The 16,062-nt window shown below is 35.6% G+C and overlaps 1 protein-coding gene across 3 annotated transcripts; it reads left to right on the top strand.

The window, feature by feature from the left end:
• Positions 1–68: 68 nt before the first annotated feature.
• LOC129567943 (uncharacterized) lies at positions 69–7,895 on the top strand. Of its 3 annotated transcripts, XM_055445331.1 has the most exons (11): positions 69–1,211; positions 3,529–3,637; positions 3,693–3,755; positions 3,860–4,096; positions 4,162–4,342; positions 4,432–4,501; positions 4,587–4,926; positions 5,322–5,390; positions 5,606–5,644; positions 5,755–5,901; positions 6,078–7,895. In XM_055445331.1, exons 3-11 carry the CDS (start codon positions 3,698–3,700, stop codon positions 7,742–7,744), a joined length of 2,808 nt encoding a protein of 935 aa, XP_055301306.1. In that variant the 5' UTR covers positions 69–1,211; positions 3,529–3,637; positions 3,693–3,697; the 3' UTR covers positions 7,745–7,895. The 3 variants fall into 3 exon arrangements, with proteins under 3 accessions (XP_055301306.1, XP_055301305.1, XP_055301307.1); XM_055445330.1 differs by having other exon boundaries at positions 3,529–3,755; XM_055445332.1 differs by lacking the exon at positions 5,755–5,901 and having other exon boundaries at positions 3,529–3,755.
• Positions 7,896–16,062: the final 8,167 nt, after the last annotated feature.

Raw genomic sequence — 16,062 nt, forward strand, 5'->3', positions numbered from 1 at the left:
TGAAAATGATGAGAATCGGAATATAATTCATACGATTGAAGTGGAGTTGATGCATTTTGTTTGGATCAAATGTTGCTGATGTTGGTTTATTTTGTGCTGAGAAATCAAAACAACACCGTTTAGTTTGTTCTGAAATTCAAGACCCCTAACTGTACGACTTTACAAAGTGATTTTGTTGCACTTTGCCTCTTTGAAAAGAAAAAAAATAGTATAGCCGAGATTGTCACTAGACCGAACGAGGATAAGAAAGAGAAAGAGAACAAAGGATGGAAAGAAGAAGAAGAAGAAGAGAGAGAGATAGAGGAAAAAATACTTTTCGCTCCCAAGCCGGTATTGGTATGAATTTGCATTTGAAACAACGTTGTGATGAAGAACAGAGAAGGGAAAAAATATTAGCAATGTGCACCAATCGATACAGTTATCGAGAAACACAACTGCTCATCTCTTCTCTCTTTTACTACGTGCCATAAAAAAATTACGACGCATATACGTTTGGCGGCAAACGAATTGCTTATGATTTTGACACTTGTCGTTTCTGTTTGAAACCAAACATTCAAAGGTCACTTTTGCTCGTTTTTTTCTTTTGCAAACGACTACCTCTTATTTTATTGGGACTTTCTTTTTTTAGCATCATCATTTAAGAAGAGGTAAAGAGAAAACTCAGACAAAAATGAGCTTAACCTCCCAAAAATTCATTAGGGGAAAACAACCATTCCGAATAAGTCTTGCTAATGATTTTCTGTGAACTGAATATTCTACGTCTGAAATGTTCTTATCTTTTCAAAAAGCATGTCTTTATATTCTCAAGTGAATAGAGTGTTTGATTTGAACGCTTTGTATGTGTCACTCGCCTGAATCAACATGGACAAGTTACAATGTATTCTCCGAAGCAATAAATTTTCGACACTCAGCGCCCAATTTTTCAGTCTTGTTTTCTGATTTCATAACAAATCAACTACCAAAAGGAAGAAATATCAGAAGAATTTGAAGGAAACAAGTGAATTTCGTCATATGACGATAAGTAGCCGGTTGACAGTACAAATCGATATCATCATGTTCGCTATGTTCTATTTATGGTTGACAACCAACCATTGGACGTACAGAACCGGCAACATGGATTGATACTACAATTTTTTTTATCATATACACTATGAATTCCGACAGAATTAAACCATTTCATTCGCAATATTGTGTAATTGAACAATAGTATCGTAAGTGTTCATAAATTGCACGTTTAATCCATTTTGATTATAGATTTATAATTGTTAATCACAGCAGACACAGTAAAATTTTATGACATAATGAATGAGCAGATAAAAGGGTATATTTGTACTTATCAAAATAACTCAATAGCCACTATTGTTTTGTCCATTCGGACATGAATAAACGTTGACCAAATATTTATAAAAGTTTTGTGATGCTATTGAGTTACATGCATATAAAAAACCACTTTAATTGCCACCGGAAAACAAACGAAATGATTCAACAAAATTTGTTTTGACATTTCGTATACAAGTTGGGCCACCCGAATTCAAAGCAATGTGAAGCGTATTCGATGTCAAAAATCACATAAAACATATGAATCAAGTCGACGTGCGTGAAAAACTGGTTTCGATCACATGAAAATCCAAAAAATGTCTGGCTGTTTACTGTTATTCAGCAGCACAATGTGGTTTCGTTTTAGTGTCAAAAAGACGTCTTTATTGTCTATGGTCCGGTTCTAAATTGGTTTCTGATTTGTATTTGATCGAGTTTTTTTCTTGATTTTTTTGTTTTTTCCACACTTTCTTTGCCGAAAAAACAAATTCTTCTTTTCCGCGAAGAAAAAAACGGTATCCGAATGGAATGCAGAAAAAAAATGCAGAAACCCAAAAACGCAGAAAAAAATTTTGCAGAAAAAAAAATTGCAGAAAGAAAAAATGCAGAAAAACAAAATGCAGAAATCCAAAAACGCAGAAAGGAAAAATGCAGAAAAAAATTTGCAGAAAAGAAAAAATGCAGAAAACCAAAAACGCAGAAAAATTGAAAAAATACGATTTTTTCGAAAATTTGTTGACCACAACAGATTTCACAGTCCGACGCGTGTTTTTTTAATCTGGCACATCAGCCGAATAAGTGCCAGGCAATAGTTTAGGCCACCCGGAGCTCATAATGGGCCATGGTTTTGGGTAAAGGTGCTTCTGCCGGGAATTAATGACCTTAGGCGTTCCCAAATTTCAGGAAGAACGAATTTCTTGATGAAACTTAGTTTTTACACCAGTACTTCGGTAATTATTGGTTTTTTACCTATCTATTCAAGAAGTAATTTGTTCAGATGATCACGCAGAAGCGATTCTGTACTCTCAAAGCTACAATATGTTTCAGAAAATGGGTTGAAATGGGTAAATTTCGTGAAAAATGAGGAAAAATGATCAAAGTTAGTTACTGTAGTATTAACCCCATACTTCGTTTTGGTGAGTTGGTGGATTCAGTGGAAAAAAAATGTTTTCCAATTTTTTTTGTCAGTGGTGTTAGAAAAGTGGTCGGAAACGGCCTCTTACGACGTTTTTGTCTTGGACAACTAGGGTTTTGTATGCCAAAAATGTGATTTTGTATCAATCTTTCAATTGATCGATAGTTTTATGAAGAAATGTCGATTTGAGACCAAATTTGTAGGAAAACCAGTGTTCAAGTGTTCAGGGACCCATTTTTTTTGTTTTCACCAAAACGAAGTATGAGGTTAATATCGGCTCGCCAGCAACGAAAATCTGAGATTCATGTGTTGAACCGTACATTTCAAAAGTTGTAAATGTTACTACAGTAACTAATTTTGACCATTTTTCCTCTTTTTCCACGAAATTTACCCATTTCAACCCATTTTCTGAAACATATTGTAGCTTTGAGAGTACAGAATCGCTTCTGCGTGATCATCTGAACAAATTACTTCTTGAATAGATAGGTAAAAAACCAATAATTACCGAAGTACTGGTGTAAAAACTAAGTTTCATCAAGAAATTCGTTCTTCCTGAAATGTGGGAACGCCTAAGGTCATTAATTCCCGGCAGAAGCACCTTTACCCAAAACCATGGCCCATTATGAGCTCCGGGCGGCCTAAACTATTGCCTGGCACTTGATAATCACTGTACATCCGGCTGATGTGCCAGATTAAAAAAACACGCGTCGGACTGTGAAATCTGTTGTGGTCAACAAATTTTCGAAAAAATCGTATTTTTTCAATTTTTCTGCGTTTTTGTTTTTCTGCATTTTTTCTTTTCTGCAAATTTTTTTTCTGCATTTTTTCTTTCTGCGTTTTTGGATTTCTGCATTTTGTTTTTCTGCATTTTTTCTTTCTGCAAATTTTTTTTCTGCATTTTTTCTTTCTGCGTTTTTGGGTTTCTGCAATTTTTTTTTCTGCATTCGATACCGGATTCGAAAAAAACATACAATCGAATAATTTCACACGTAATATGTTTCAAAATTGGGTGATCTGTTAGTTATGGCTTGGGCTTATACGCATTTTAATCAAGATTTATCCCAATTTATGCGTAGAAAACTGGGAGAAATGGAATTTTGGGCGAGTATAAAAGCTGGATTGAAATGTGCGCTGTCTTCAGACGGTGGATTGACTCTCGAATGGATAAAAGTCGCGATGCTTAAGGTGTGTGTTGAAAATTAGACAGTATATGATCGATACCATAGAATTGCTGTTTTAGCCACAATGTTCTACGCAAGATATTGGATTGTAGCAGTGCTAGTGTGCATAGTTTTTGTGTCAGGTAACAAAGAATCGCTGATTTTGGTCTAAATTGCCGATTTTCGTGTGAAGTGATCAAGTTGAATAACATTATGTGTTTTTCTTGTGAAACAATTTATGCTATAGATTTGGATGCAAAACGTATGTCACTCGAGGAGGATCTAACGGTTTTGATCGACTATGAACGGTACCAAGATCACGTTCAATCTCAACGAGTTCAAAGGGAAGTGGCCATATCAAATGATACCCAGTCATTTAATCCAAAATCATCATTTCCAGTGCCATATCCGTTCCAAAAGTCAGAGCAAAAGCGCGTAAAAAATTCACATTACCATTCGAATGAATGTGACGACGACGATGATGGTATTGAAAAAAACATTATAGCTCCAATCCATTGTACAGAAAATAATATTTGTTCTAATTGACAGAGTGTGAAATCAAAGTCTGTGATGATCCAGTAAACGAAGTGTACCAAAAGTGTGGCGGTAAATGTGTGCTTGGCTGTCGATATGCCGCAACGTCATCGGGCGTTAGTATTACAATTTCAAAGCATGATTGTGAAAAAAATGACTGTGTCGAAGGTTGTTTCTGTAAAACGGGCCTAGTGAGGTAAAGAAGAATCGCTGATTTTTTTGTGCTGTTGAATTGAATAACCCTAAATTGACTGTTTGTTTTTTTCTTCAAATCAATTTATTTAGACATCAAACCAAGTGTATTGCCGTATCAGAATGTCCGGTACGAAAGTGTAATCATCGTTATGAAGTTTATGTGAGTAGGTTCTTTTTGAATCAATCGTTCAATCAGATCGAATGAAATTTCGTAACGAAAGAGTTTTTTCTTCCAATTCGCATAGATGTGTGGACCAGCAGCACCAATAACGTGTGATAATGCCTTACGTGAAGTTGAAATTGTCCATCTTACGAAACATGTAGAATGTGTTTGGGGCTGTTTCTGCGCAAAGGGATACCTGAGAAATAATTACAATGGCAAATGTGTGCCCGAACAAGAGTGTCGCAACACTAAATCAGTCGATATTTCACCACAAATCCCTGGTTTATTCAAACATCTCACGGGCTGTGGCTCAAAGGGCTGCGGGACGAATAATCATCATGAATCTGGTTGTGGCCATAAGGGATGCGGATCAAATCATGTTCACGAGACTGGCTGTGGATCGAAAGGATGCAACAATGAAGGTTGGCAAAAAATCGATTTTTTTTCGCCTATTCTACTCCGCCGCACACTCAATGTGTGAATTTTATTTTAGTCGTAGAAAACTTCAAATTCTACTCAATTTTCGCATAAATTTGTATCATTTCCCGATTTCACAAGCCACAATGTGTGTCGAGTTAGAACACGCGCTATTTTGCTTAAATGGTAATTTATTTATTGTTTTGATGTTGACGTTGATGTTGAATTGTGTTTTTTTTTGAAGTTTATTTAAATGGTAATTCATTATTTGGCCAGTCAAAGAAGAAGGAAATGATCAATTTAATCCATTCGTTTGAAATTTTTTTTGAACAAAATACTCTTTTTTTTCATTGAGTTGCTTTTATGTTATTCTATCGGTTTTTTTTTCTATTCGTCAAAGGTGGGCATCATCAACACACGGGAGCTGGAGATTCCGATTCTGATTCTGATTCAGTAGAATATGATAACGGTAATAAACCATTTAAATGGAAATATATAAATCTAAATTATTGACTACATTTGGTCATTGTCATTCGCCACATGGAATATTACAAAAAGACATGATTCTTTTTCTATGAATAGGCTTGAAATTAGTCAAAATTCTGTACTGCTCTCTCTTCAAATTATGTTGGCTTTCTTTTTTTCTTCGAAAAATTTGCAATAAAAAATATTATATTGTTTCAGGTCATTTGGACAATGGTCATGAATGGGCAGGTTTTCAAGGTAATAATTCGAACATTTTTAAGGTGTTCTGAAATATTGATATATCACACATACAGTATTGTACCTAAATACAATGGAATAAAATGCTTGTGTAAAAATCTAAAATTTAGGCCCAGTAATTCATGTTCATAAATGGAATGATACGGGCAAATTACAACTTTCCGGTGCAACCATAAATGGAACGTGTATTGGAACTAATGCCTGCTCAGGAGAATTTTCTGGACTTAATAATCACGCACCGGGATCAGTTAGTTCGGGTATAAATTCTCGTTTTTTGCATTTTTTATTGAAATTTATTTATTCAAAAAAAAAAAAAAAATCCGAAAAACGAACCAAGAAAACAAGAAAAAAAAATACTGACTGGATAAGGCGAAGAAAAATATAAAAAATGAGATTAAGTGCAAAAAAAAAAATTAATTTTTCTTCTGTTTAGGCACACCGTTGACAACAGTACCACTCGCAAACGGAACGACGATTACAACGCCGGTCGAGACTGGTGGTACAATTGATATTGAATCTGGAACGATCAACACAGGAACAACATTGGGCGATGAATACGATGAAATGGAGAGTGAAGAAGCCGTTGAAACTGACGCGCCACAAGTTAATGTACCGATGAAAACACCAATGGCAAATAGGACAGAAATTCCAAGCGGCATAACACCACCAAAAGGTGTCGAGAATAAAAAACCACAGTTGCTAGTACAGGCACCAGTTCAAACTGCTGTATATATGGCCAATAATAAGCCTCAAGTGCCTTTGCAAATACCAATAGCAGTGACATCGCCAGTAAAACCTATAAATGGAAATCTACAGGGAAATCAAAAACCAAACTCAATGAATGAAAACGAAGCTCAACCAACGTACACACCTCCAGCCAATGGCAATAATATCGGTCAGCGGCCACAATTTTCATTTTCTCCATACGTTCCGAATAATAACTTTGCAAATCAACAAACTCCAAACAATGGCATCCATACTCCGTTCATAATAAACCCATTCGTTCCGTTCAACAAGTATCCAGCCAATCCAAATTTCGGTTTTAATCCAAATACTGCTACGAATAGTGCTCCAAATACCACTCCAAATGCAGTCCAACATACGGCCCCAAATACTGCTCCGAATGTGCGACCATTCGCTGCACCATTTTTCGGTACGGCCCAGCCCCAATTTGTGCCACAAAACTTCTATAATAGGCCGATCGTTACTGCGCACACCCAAAAAGGAAATGTACCGAATAAAGGCAACAGTGAAGCTGAAGACAGTTCAAGCGAAGAAACAGAAGACGATGATGATGATGAATCGAAATCCGAAGAATATGAATCAAATTCATCAGAAGAGTCACACCAACAAAAACCGCAGACAATTCCTCCAAAGAAAAAGGAAAATGTGCCCGCAAACACTGGTGCTTCAGGGAACAAGGTGCCACCACATTATCAAGCATATTTCGACTTTTTGAATCAATTCGCAATGAACCAAGGGAATCCGAGTCAAGGGAATCCGAGTCAAGTGAATCCAAACCGCATGAATCCAAATCAGTTCATACCAAGCCAAGCAAGCCATGGTGTGAATCCCAGTCAACCTAATCCGAATCAATTCCTATCTCAATTCCATCAGAACCAATTCAATCCAAATCAATTGAATTTGCAACCCATCTCGAATCAGTACTACCCAAACAACTTCAATGCACCAAACACAAATGGTTTCCCGCATCAGTCGCCTCAGTTCACGGTACCAAATCCACAATTCACTCAATTCACTCAATACAATCAATACAACCCGTACAATAACCCATTCAGCACTGAAAGCGTGAACGCTTTTCTCAATCAGGCCAATGCCAACATCGGTAACTTTTTTAAACCAGGCAATCCCAATCCACCACCAAATCGACAAATCATAAATAAACCGAGTCGAAAGCACCAAACTGAGCCAACGACCAATCAATATTATACATACAATAGAAAGCATCGACCAAATACCGATAAAAAGGAAGCTGAAGTGACAGCGAGACCACAAAATAAACCGCAAAACAGCCCCTTCAATCAGAAACCAAACGTTTCATATGAAAATAATAAAAAGAGCGAAGAAGTACCATATTGAAGATTAGAATAATTTGAATTCGGATGAAAGAAATGCTTTCAGAGATAATATTTATGAGTTTATTGAACGAAATTATTTATTATTTTGGCATTGTGCTTGAAAAAAACTGTTAGAAATAGAATGAAATGAAATAAACACAAGGAAAAAATAACAGTTGGAGTTTTATCACATTCATTCTTCAAATTTTTTAGCTTTTTCTATTTTATTTGAATTGCGGCTAGGTGAGTCACATCTCTTTTCTTCTGCTGAGAAAGAAACAGTTTTCTGTTGAAATAAATGCCACCTTAAGAGAAGTCGTAGTTCGGCTGACGAAAAATATCATTGATTTTGCGAAAAGAAGCTCATCACTTTAATCCAGAACTTAAGAATCGCATTGAGCGGACGCTGCGAGTAGCGCACACACTCACTTGAATGAAAGACGATAAATTTGTGTGCGTTGCTCGACTCACGAAAATGAGTTTTCATACGCACAGTACGTTATACGCACACCGCACACTATGTTCTGCTTCTTCTTCTTCTTCATTTTGTTCGTTTTTTTTGCTACTAATTTAATAAAATGAACGATGAAAAAATGTATTTTTGTGAACTGGAAATTTGATAAATTCATGAAACATGCATTATTTTAAGAAATTTTTAGAGCTGCCCATTTTCAAGAAAATTTAAGTAAAACACTGTCCATTTTTGAGTTTTGAGCTGCCCATTTGGGATTTAGAACTGCCCAAATGGGAAAGAGCTGCCCATTAAAATAATGCATGCTATGAAATCTAACACATAATTCTTTTCGACTTTTATCATTTTAGAACATTTAATAAATGTCATATTAACTAAATTTTATGATGTTATATCGAACGAATGATTTATGTTAGTAGAATATTACATATTTTACGCTCAAAATGGAATCCAGATAATCAAAACGGGTTCTTTTATGAAATGAATGGACCAAATTTTGCAGGTAGAGAGGTGAACATAAAATGTATTCAGTGAATTTTTTGCATAGAAATGAATGGATTAAAATCATCAAAGTGGCGATGATAATGCGAATAAATGAACATCAGTCTTCTGGTCAACGGCTTTGTAATACATTTGATGAATTAGAAGAGAGAAGAAGAAAAAAAACGTTATTTTTGCGTATGCAAAATCTTTCATCTGCGAATGTTTATAGGGCGAGACATAATTGAGCAATGTTTTTGTTCTTGTAATCCGGTGTCAACAATCCCATAGATTCGCACACTTAAAGATACACAATAAAAGAGATTATGGACTAAGAAAATATTGACTGCCATAATTTATATGATGTTCGATGTGAAGCAAGAGCGTTATAACGTGATAATGCAAATGGATTGAGCTTAATTTGGCCATTGACATGGATGAATCACGATGAAGTCTACGGTAGTGGTAGTATTATACAATTGATAAAATTGATTGTTTTGCATAGGGGATTGCACCCATTTGTGGGACACCGCCGTATTTTTGATTGGATGAATCGTCCAATGTGTGAGAATGGCGTACGAACGTTCATCACATCAAGAAAAAGACGTATTGTCCACACGTGGAAATCTATTGAACTAGTCTCTCTTAAGGTCATTATGACAAAATATTATTCATAAAAAATCACTTCATGTTTAGACACTTTTGAAGGGTTTTTAGTAAGTGTCCCCCATTCATTGGTACAACTTTTGGAATATTCAGATATTAAAATTTTACAAAATCGCCAAAAACTTCTTTTTAAAAAAATTCTGACTGAAAAATAATACATGTTATGGGCACACTCCAGCGAGTAAAATAAGCGGGATTTTTGCCCATTTCAGGCAGTTCTAAAGCGATTTTGGGCAGTTCAAAAACACCTTTTTCTTCGAAATTCGTGCAGTATAAAAATCCGAATTATGATTATTTTTTATATTCTTGACGATAATTTCAAAAATTTCGCGCTGCATGCACCTTGCTTTTAATATACACGTACTAATGAATTAACATGACATAAGATAATCAGATAATGCTGAATTGGAACAAATCGCAGAAGAAAATCATTTCAAACTTCATCGACTCCCAAAAATCTTCTCAATTCGATGGTGTGAATTTATTTTCATTTGCCCTTCTGAGAAGCATTCTGAGAAGCGTTGGTTCTGTACTTCAAGAGACACACAAAGGAGGCTGAGCCAAATGGATATCTCCGATATCTCCTTACGATCGAGAATTTAAAATTCGGAAAGAAGTCCTGCAATCACTCCGCGATTTTTTGGAAAACCGATTCGAGGCGGACGATACGTTTGTAAAATTGATTACACCGTTTATTAGATTTGATGCAAACACAGACATTGAAGCCATCCATGCAAAAATCGCATCAGACTTAAACTTACCTAGTTTGTCGCTTCAGTTTCAAGACATTACGAGTGTTCGGGAACTGTACAATGTCTTGAGTCTCTTGGAAACCATCGCCAAATTATGTGAATCAGTTGAAAGAAGAGACAATTTCAAGCGACTGATCACTGTGCTTGCCAGAATTACGGCATGTTACACCACACAGTTTGGATGTTGAACGCACCATAAGCCCGGATCACCGCTTAAAGAACAAACTTCGGACACGCATAAATTTGGAAACTGAGAATAAATATTTATTTATTTACTATAATTTGCCCGATCTTGCGAATGGGATCGATCCCGTGGCTGCGGCGAATTTATTCGTGACAGAGAAAAACCGCCGAGAATGTGATATTACGACTGCAGTCGGAAGCAAGTCAAGGGAACAACCATACTTCAAAGGAGTATTCCCTGAAGGAGAAAATCTTGTCGATCCCGATATGGTTGATGACGACGACGACGATAAGGAGGAAATGTCAACAACATTGTTTGAGTTTCAAGATCAATATTTCCACATGAAATCTAATTGATGTTCAATACGTGCAATCATATTTCCCAATGAACGGTTTTTCTTGAAAAACAATTTTTTGGGCAGTTCTCAATTTCTCTCATTTTACTCTCTGGTACGCTCCCCCTAGGAGTTAACCAGGGATATTTTATTGAAAAAATTTGTTTTTATCGCCCAATTTTAATGATATCCGTAAAAAATTGAAAAAAATCTGTGTATATTGAATTTTATAGTTTAATATCGACTAAAAACGTTTAATGTGCTGACGTCATTACCGATTCAAAAATGCTGGAAGTGGGTTTTGGTGGATCCTCAGGATCGTTTAGTACTGCTCCCGGTTCTGGAAGTGGATCCTCAGGATGGACCAGGGAATTGTCAAACCCAGTCTGGTCCATCCTGAAAATCCACCAAAATCCAATTCCAGAATCGGGAGCAGTTCTGAACGATCCTGAGGATGCACCAAAACCCGCTTCTAGAACATTATGCATTCGTTAAAGCGAAAAAATTACTGCAAAAATCGGGCAAAATCGACTAAAATGTGATCATATCGGAATTTATTTCTTTAAATGATAAAAAATGTTAAAGTCGGTCATTATTGGTTATTTTTAAAACCGTGGTTAGCCCCTAGCGCTCCCCTATTGAATTATTTCGCTCCTTTTTAAAAAATCATAAACAAAGGCAAATCAAAAAAAGCACATGCATACATATTCAAATTATCGTTTGCATTTTGCTGTTTCTATTTTCTGCAAAAATTCTGTTATTATTTATATGTATTTTTATTGTGTACTAATTCATTTCAACGAAATTTTTATTAAAAGTGTAGCATCAAGCCGGATGAATGGGACAAGAATTCTCTATGGCAAGATATAAAAGCGAAATTTCAGGTAACGTCGTAATCAGTCGGTGAAGTGCTTTCGAATGAACGATCAATCGACGTTTTCAATATGTTTGCGTTTAGGTACAAAACGAATTTGCGAATGGCAATCATTTTGTGTATATTTTTAGTGGCAGGTAAATGAAGTTGCATTCAAATTGTGTTTAGTTTTGATGAAAAGTGCCTAGAAATTGTTGATATCCCAAAATCGATTGTGCTTTTAGGTTTTCAAGCTGAAAATGTGGACCTTGAAGATGAATCAACGGTTTTGATCGATACAGATAAATTCCTAACAATTTTCAAAGGCTCAAATCAAACAAGTGATTGTGCGGAGAATGAAGTGTATCACGAGTGTGGCCAGAAATGTATTTTGAGTTGTCGGTTCGCAACATCAGCATTGGGAATTACGCGTTCAAAAGAAGAATGCGAACAAAGTGAGTGTGTCAAAGGATGCTTCTGTAAAGATGGCTTCGCACGACATGGAGATAAATGTATCGCGGTTGCTGAGTGTTCAGCTCGAAAAGAGAGAAGCAACAAAATGCTCAAAACTCAAGCGAATCAGCAATTTTCGCCATTTGGCCAACCTTTTGGACAACAATTTTTACAACAGTTTGGACGACAATTTAGACCACAAAGCAAAATGGTTGAACCTCATACGAATGAGCAATTTGTATCCATTGGTCAACAAGCTGGGCAACAACAATTCCAACCGTTGGGAATATTTAAGCACATTTTCCGACCAGGTTGTGGATTAGGTGGTTGTTTACCGCCTCCCGCACCTTCTAGTATTCACATTCACAATCATAATGAAGCAATAAAAGGTGAGTAATTTACGTCATTTGCTAGAAACAAAAGGAATCAATGGAAAAAATGAAAACATATTAATTCAATTGATTTCATTCAAAGAAGACGAAGATGACGAAGAGGATAAATGTCGAGGAGGTCATTGCGGTAAGAGTTTAGTATCAAGAATGCTTTGTCACGAGCGAATTTGTAATTAAAAAAGAATGTCTTTTCACATGTAATAGGAGGAAGCTCCCATCACCACTACGATTCTTCATCCGGATTATCCGAAGAACATCACCATCACTACGATTCTTCATCCGGATCATCCGAAGAACATCACCATCACTACGATTCTTCATCCGGATCATCCGAAGAACATCACCACCACCATCATCATCACCACGGTTCATCATCCGAAGAATACCATCATGGACACGGGTACAGATTTTTGCTTTTTCCGTATCTTGATCGAGTGAATGTGTTATTATCCTCGAAATTTCTTAAATAATAACACAACTCTATTAATATACGGAGAAGTCAAGTTATTTTGAAGTTATGTTTAATGATTATAATCACATGTTGATTCATTATTGTTCATAAAATTGTATTAATCTCTAGACACGGAGGATATGATCAACATGGGGATGTAGGACATGGTGGGGACGGAGGACACGGTGGTAAGTAACAATTGTACAAATTAAATTGAAGTGAATTGATTTCCTGTCGTGAATAATAGTTTGAAGATTTATGTTAGGTACGGCAAAGTTTATGTTTTTAGAAATGTAAAACTCTGTCAAATACACTTTTCATCTAAACGATTCAAACAAAGTATACATATGAGGCATTTATTCGATTGAATTGAACTCAAGAAAGAATCAACTTATAATTCTATTAGTTTTTTTCTATTCTGTTTTTTAAATCAAGTTATTCAATCGCAGCTACATTTAATCATTAATCAGTGAATTGATAAATCAACAATTGAATGGTTTTCAGGATCAGGTGGAAGTGGATCATCAGCATCAAACAACAACAACGATGATAATAATAATAACAACAACAACAACAATCTTAACAATCTTAACAATCTTAACAATATTCCAATAAACAATTACTACGTCGCACCTGGTAAGTATGAGAAAAATGCAGATTTCATACGAATTTACACAATAATAAATCTGATTATTCCAATGTATTTTAAAAAATGTAAAAATTATTATTGCAATAGTTCCAGGCTGTCAAGGCGAAAATTGCGGCGGCGGTTGTCATGGTAACGATTGTGGTAAGAGTTTTATGTCAAGAATATTACATTAAAATCTGTTCATAATTTTAAAAACGTCTCCTTACGTTCTAGATCATTGGGGTCCTGGAGGTCCTATTGGTCCGGGAGGCCCATGGTGGGGTGGCCCTAGATGGCCATTCCCATTCCCTTTCCCTGTAACTGGAACTCCTACCATTCCTAATAATCCTGGCACTGGAACAGGAGGTGAGACATCATTATATTTTATTTATTCATATTCAATGAAGAATATATGTATATCGATGTGAAATATTTCAAAATATATCAATTTTCCTTTATTTTTAGGCATAAGATTACCTACTGTAATTCGCAATCCAAATGGAACAATCACGGTAATGACACAAATGAAAAATGTCCTTCATCACTGTTTTGTTATGAACATTGTTTTTTTCTGTTCTGCATATAGTTTACCTTTCCTGGCGGCGGCACTATCACAATTAATCCAACGACGGGAACTACTACGCCCGGTAAATGAACATTTATACGCTATCTTATCACAAAAATACAATGAATAACGAATAAACATGATACAATACTGTTTCAGTATAAAGTCTATTCTACGACGTAAATTCACTACGCCAATTCATGCGATAAATTTATACAATAAATACGGTGCGCTCGCTTTGCGATGTACGAAGTCCGCTTGTCTTTACGATCGATTAGTGAATGCATCACTGACTGAGATCAAAGCATCGTGTTTATCGCATGAATGTATTCAGCGCGTAGAATATATGCCGAAGCAAAGCCTAATTTAACTACTCATTTTTTTACGTGAATAAAACACAGCAATTTATTTAAATTGATTAATACAACTCTACTTTTTTTCTAGGCACTGGCACTGGCACTGGTACGGGTGGTGAAATTATTGCAAAATAAGATCGATATCAAATGAGTGGTCAGGAATGAAAATGACTAAAGTTGAACCACTTATGGATAACCGTAACACAATATTCTTGATGAAAACCTCGGAGCGCCACTACTATTGCATTTGCTTCTATGGCCAAATGTACACATGGAAATATCTCGAAAACGGCTGGGTAAATCGGCAAAATGGACCGTGATGTCACTCCTAAAGGGAGTGTTAACACCCAGCTGGTTTAATGGCCTAGAATACAAATCTGGTGGAATTTCAGCTGATCCATGGATTCTCATACAGTATTTCATGTGCCCAATCCAATGGTGTTATCGGCACATCGAAATTCGCGCTCCTTATCACTTAATTTTCACTCCGAAGCCAAATCACAACCGAAACCACCATTAAAATGATTCATTATTCCAATGGACTTGAAAGTGTATCGAACATTTTTGCTTCGATTAAAGTGAAACACGATTTCTATGGTCCACAGATATTTTACGATTCACTTTCAAGTGAAGAGAATTTATGTTGCACTTTTAAAAATCAAGAATATTGTGTTACGGTTATCCATAAGTGGTTCAATTTTAGTCATTTTTATTCCCGACCACTCAAATATATGTACAAAAAATCATTGAATAAAATTTTCTTTTTCGATTTAGGTATACCTACATTTACTCTAAATCCAAATGGAACTATCACGGTAATGATTTGCAATGAAATTTATGCATCACTTCTTCTTGTTGTCATGTGAATTTCTTTGTTTTCGTTTGTGCTTACAGTTTACCTATCCCGATGACACCACCTTAATATACAATATATCGACGGGGACTTTTTCTACAGGTATTGATTCATTACATTAGTCTATTATTCAAATGCAGTGAGAAAAATTGGCTAGATTTGATTACAAATTCATTCAGGATGTTTTTCATAATATCAAAACGTCTGAAATAGAACGTCCAGCCAATTTTGTTTTCTGTTCAATGGTTTCAATTTGCGGCATATCAATTGAGATAATTTTATTCAACTAATTTCAACTTTTTTCAGGAACGACCACTGGCGCTGGTGAGATTTGGTTACAATAGATATAAATATATCGATGTAAAATATACAAAAAATATATTGAAAAAAAAACTTTTTTTAGGTACAACTATACCCACTATCACTGGAAATGCCGATGCGACTATAACGGTAATAATTAAATACTAATAATAAAATGCGTCATTATTCAATTTCGTTATGTGCATTTTTCTGTTTTTTGCTGATAGTTTACCATCCCTGGTACTACCACCACCAATACATATAATCCATTGACGGGGACATTTACTACTGGTATTGACCCATTTTATTAGTCTATTATTCAAATGCAATGGACAAAATTGGCTGGATTTGGTGACGAATATAGTAGATAGCATGGAAAAAATTGTCACAAATTCGTTAGCACCAAATTTTTCGGGATGTTAGTTAAAATATCAAAATGTCTGAAATATGTATTTGCAAAAGTCTAGCCAATTTTGTTTTCTGCCCAATTGTTTCAATTTGAGTCATATCAATTCAGATAATATGATTAAACTAAATCTACTTTTTTCAGGAATGACCACTGGCACTGGTGAGATTTGGTTACAATAAGATATATCGATGT

Source organism: Sitodiplosis mosellana, unplaced genomic scaffold (assembly GCF_009176505.1).
Source record: "Sitodiplosis mosellana isolate CC-2019 unplaced genomic scaffold, AAFC_SMos_1.0 Smas_scaffold_13, whole genome shotgun sequence".
NCBI lineage: Eukaryota > Metazoa > Arthropoda > Insecta > Diptera > Cecidomyiidae > Sitodiplosis > Sitodiplosis mosellana.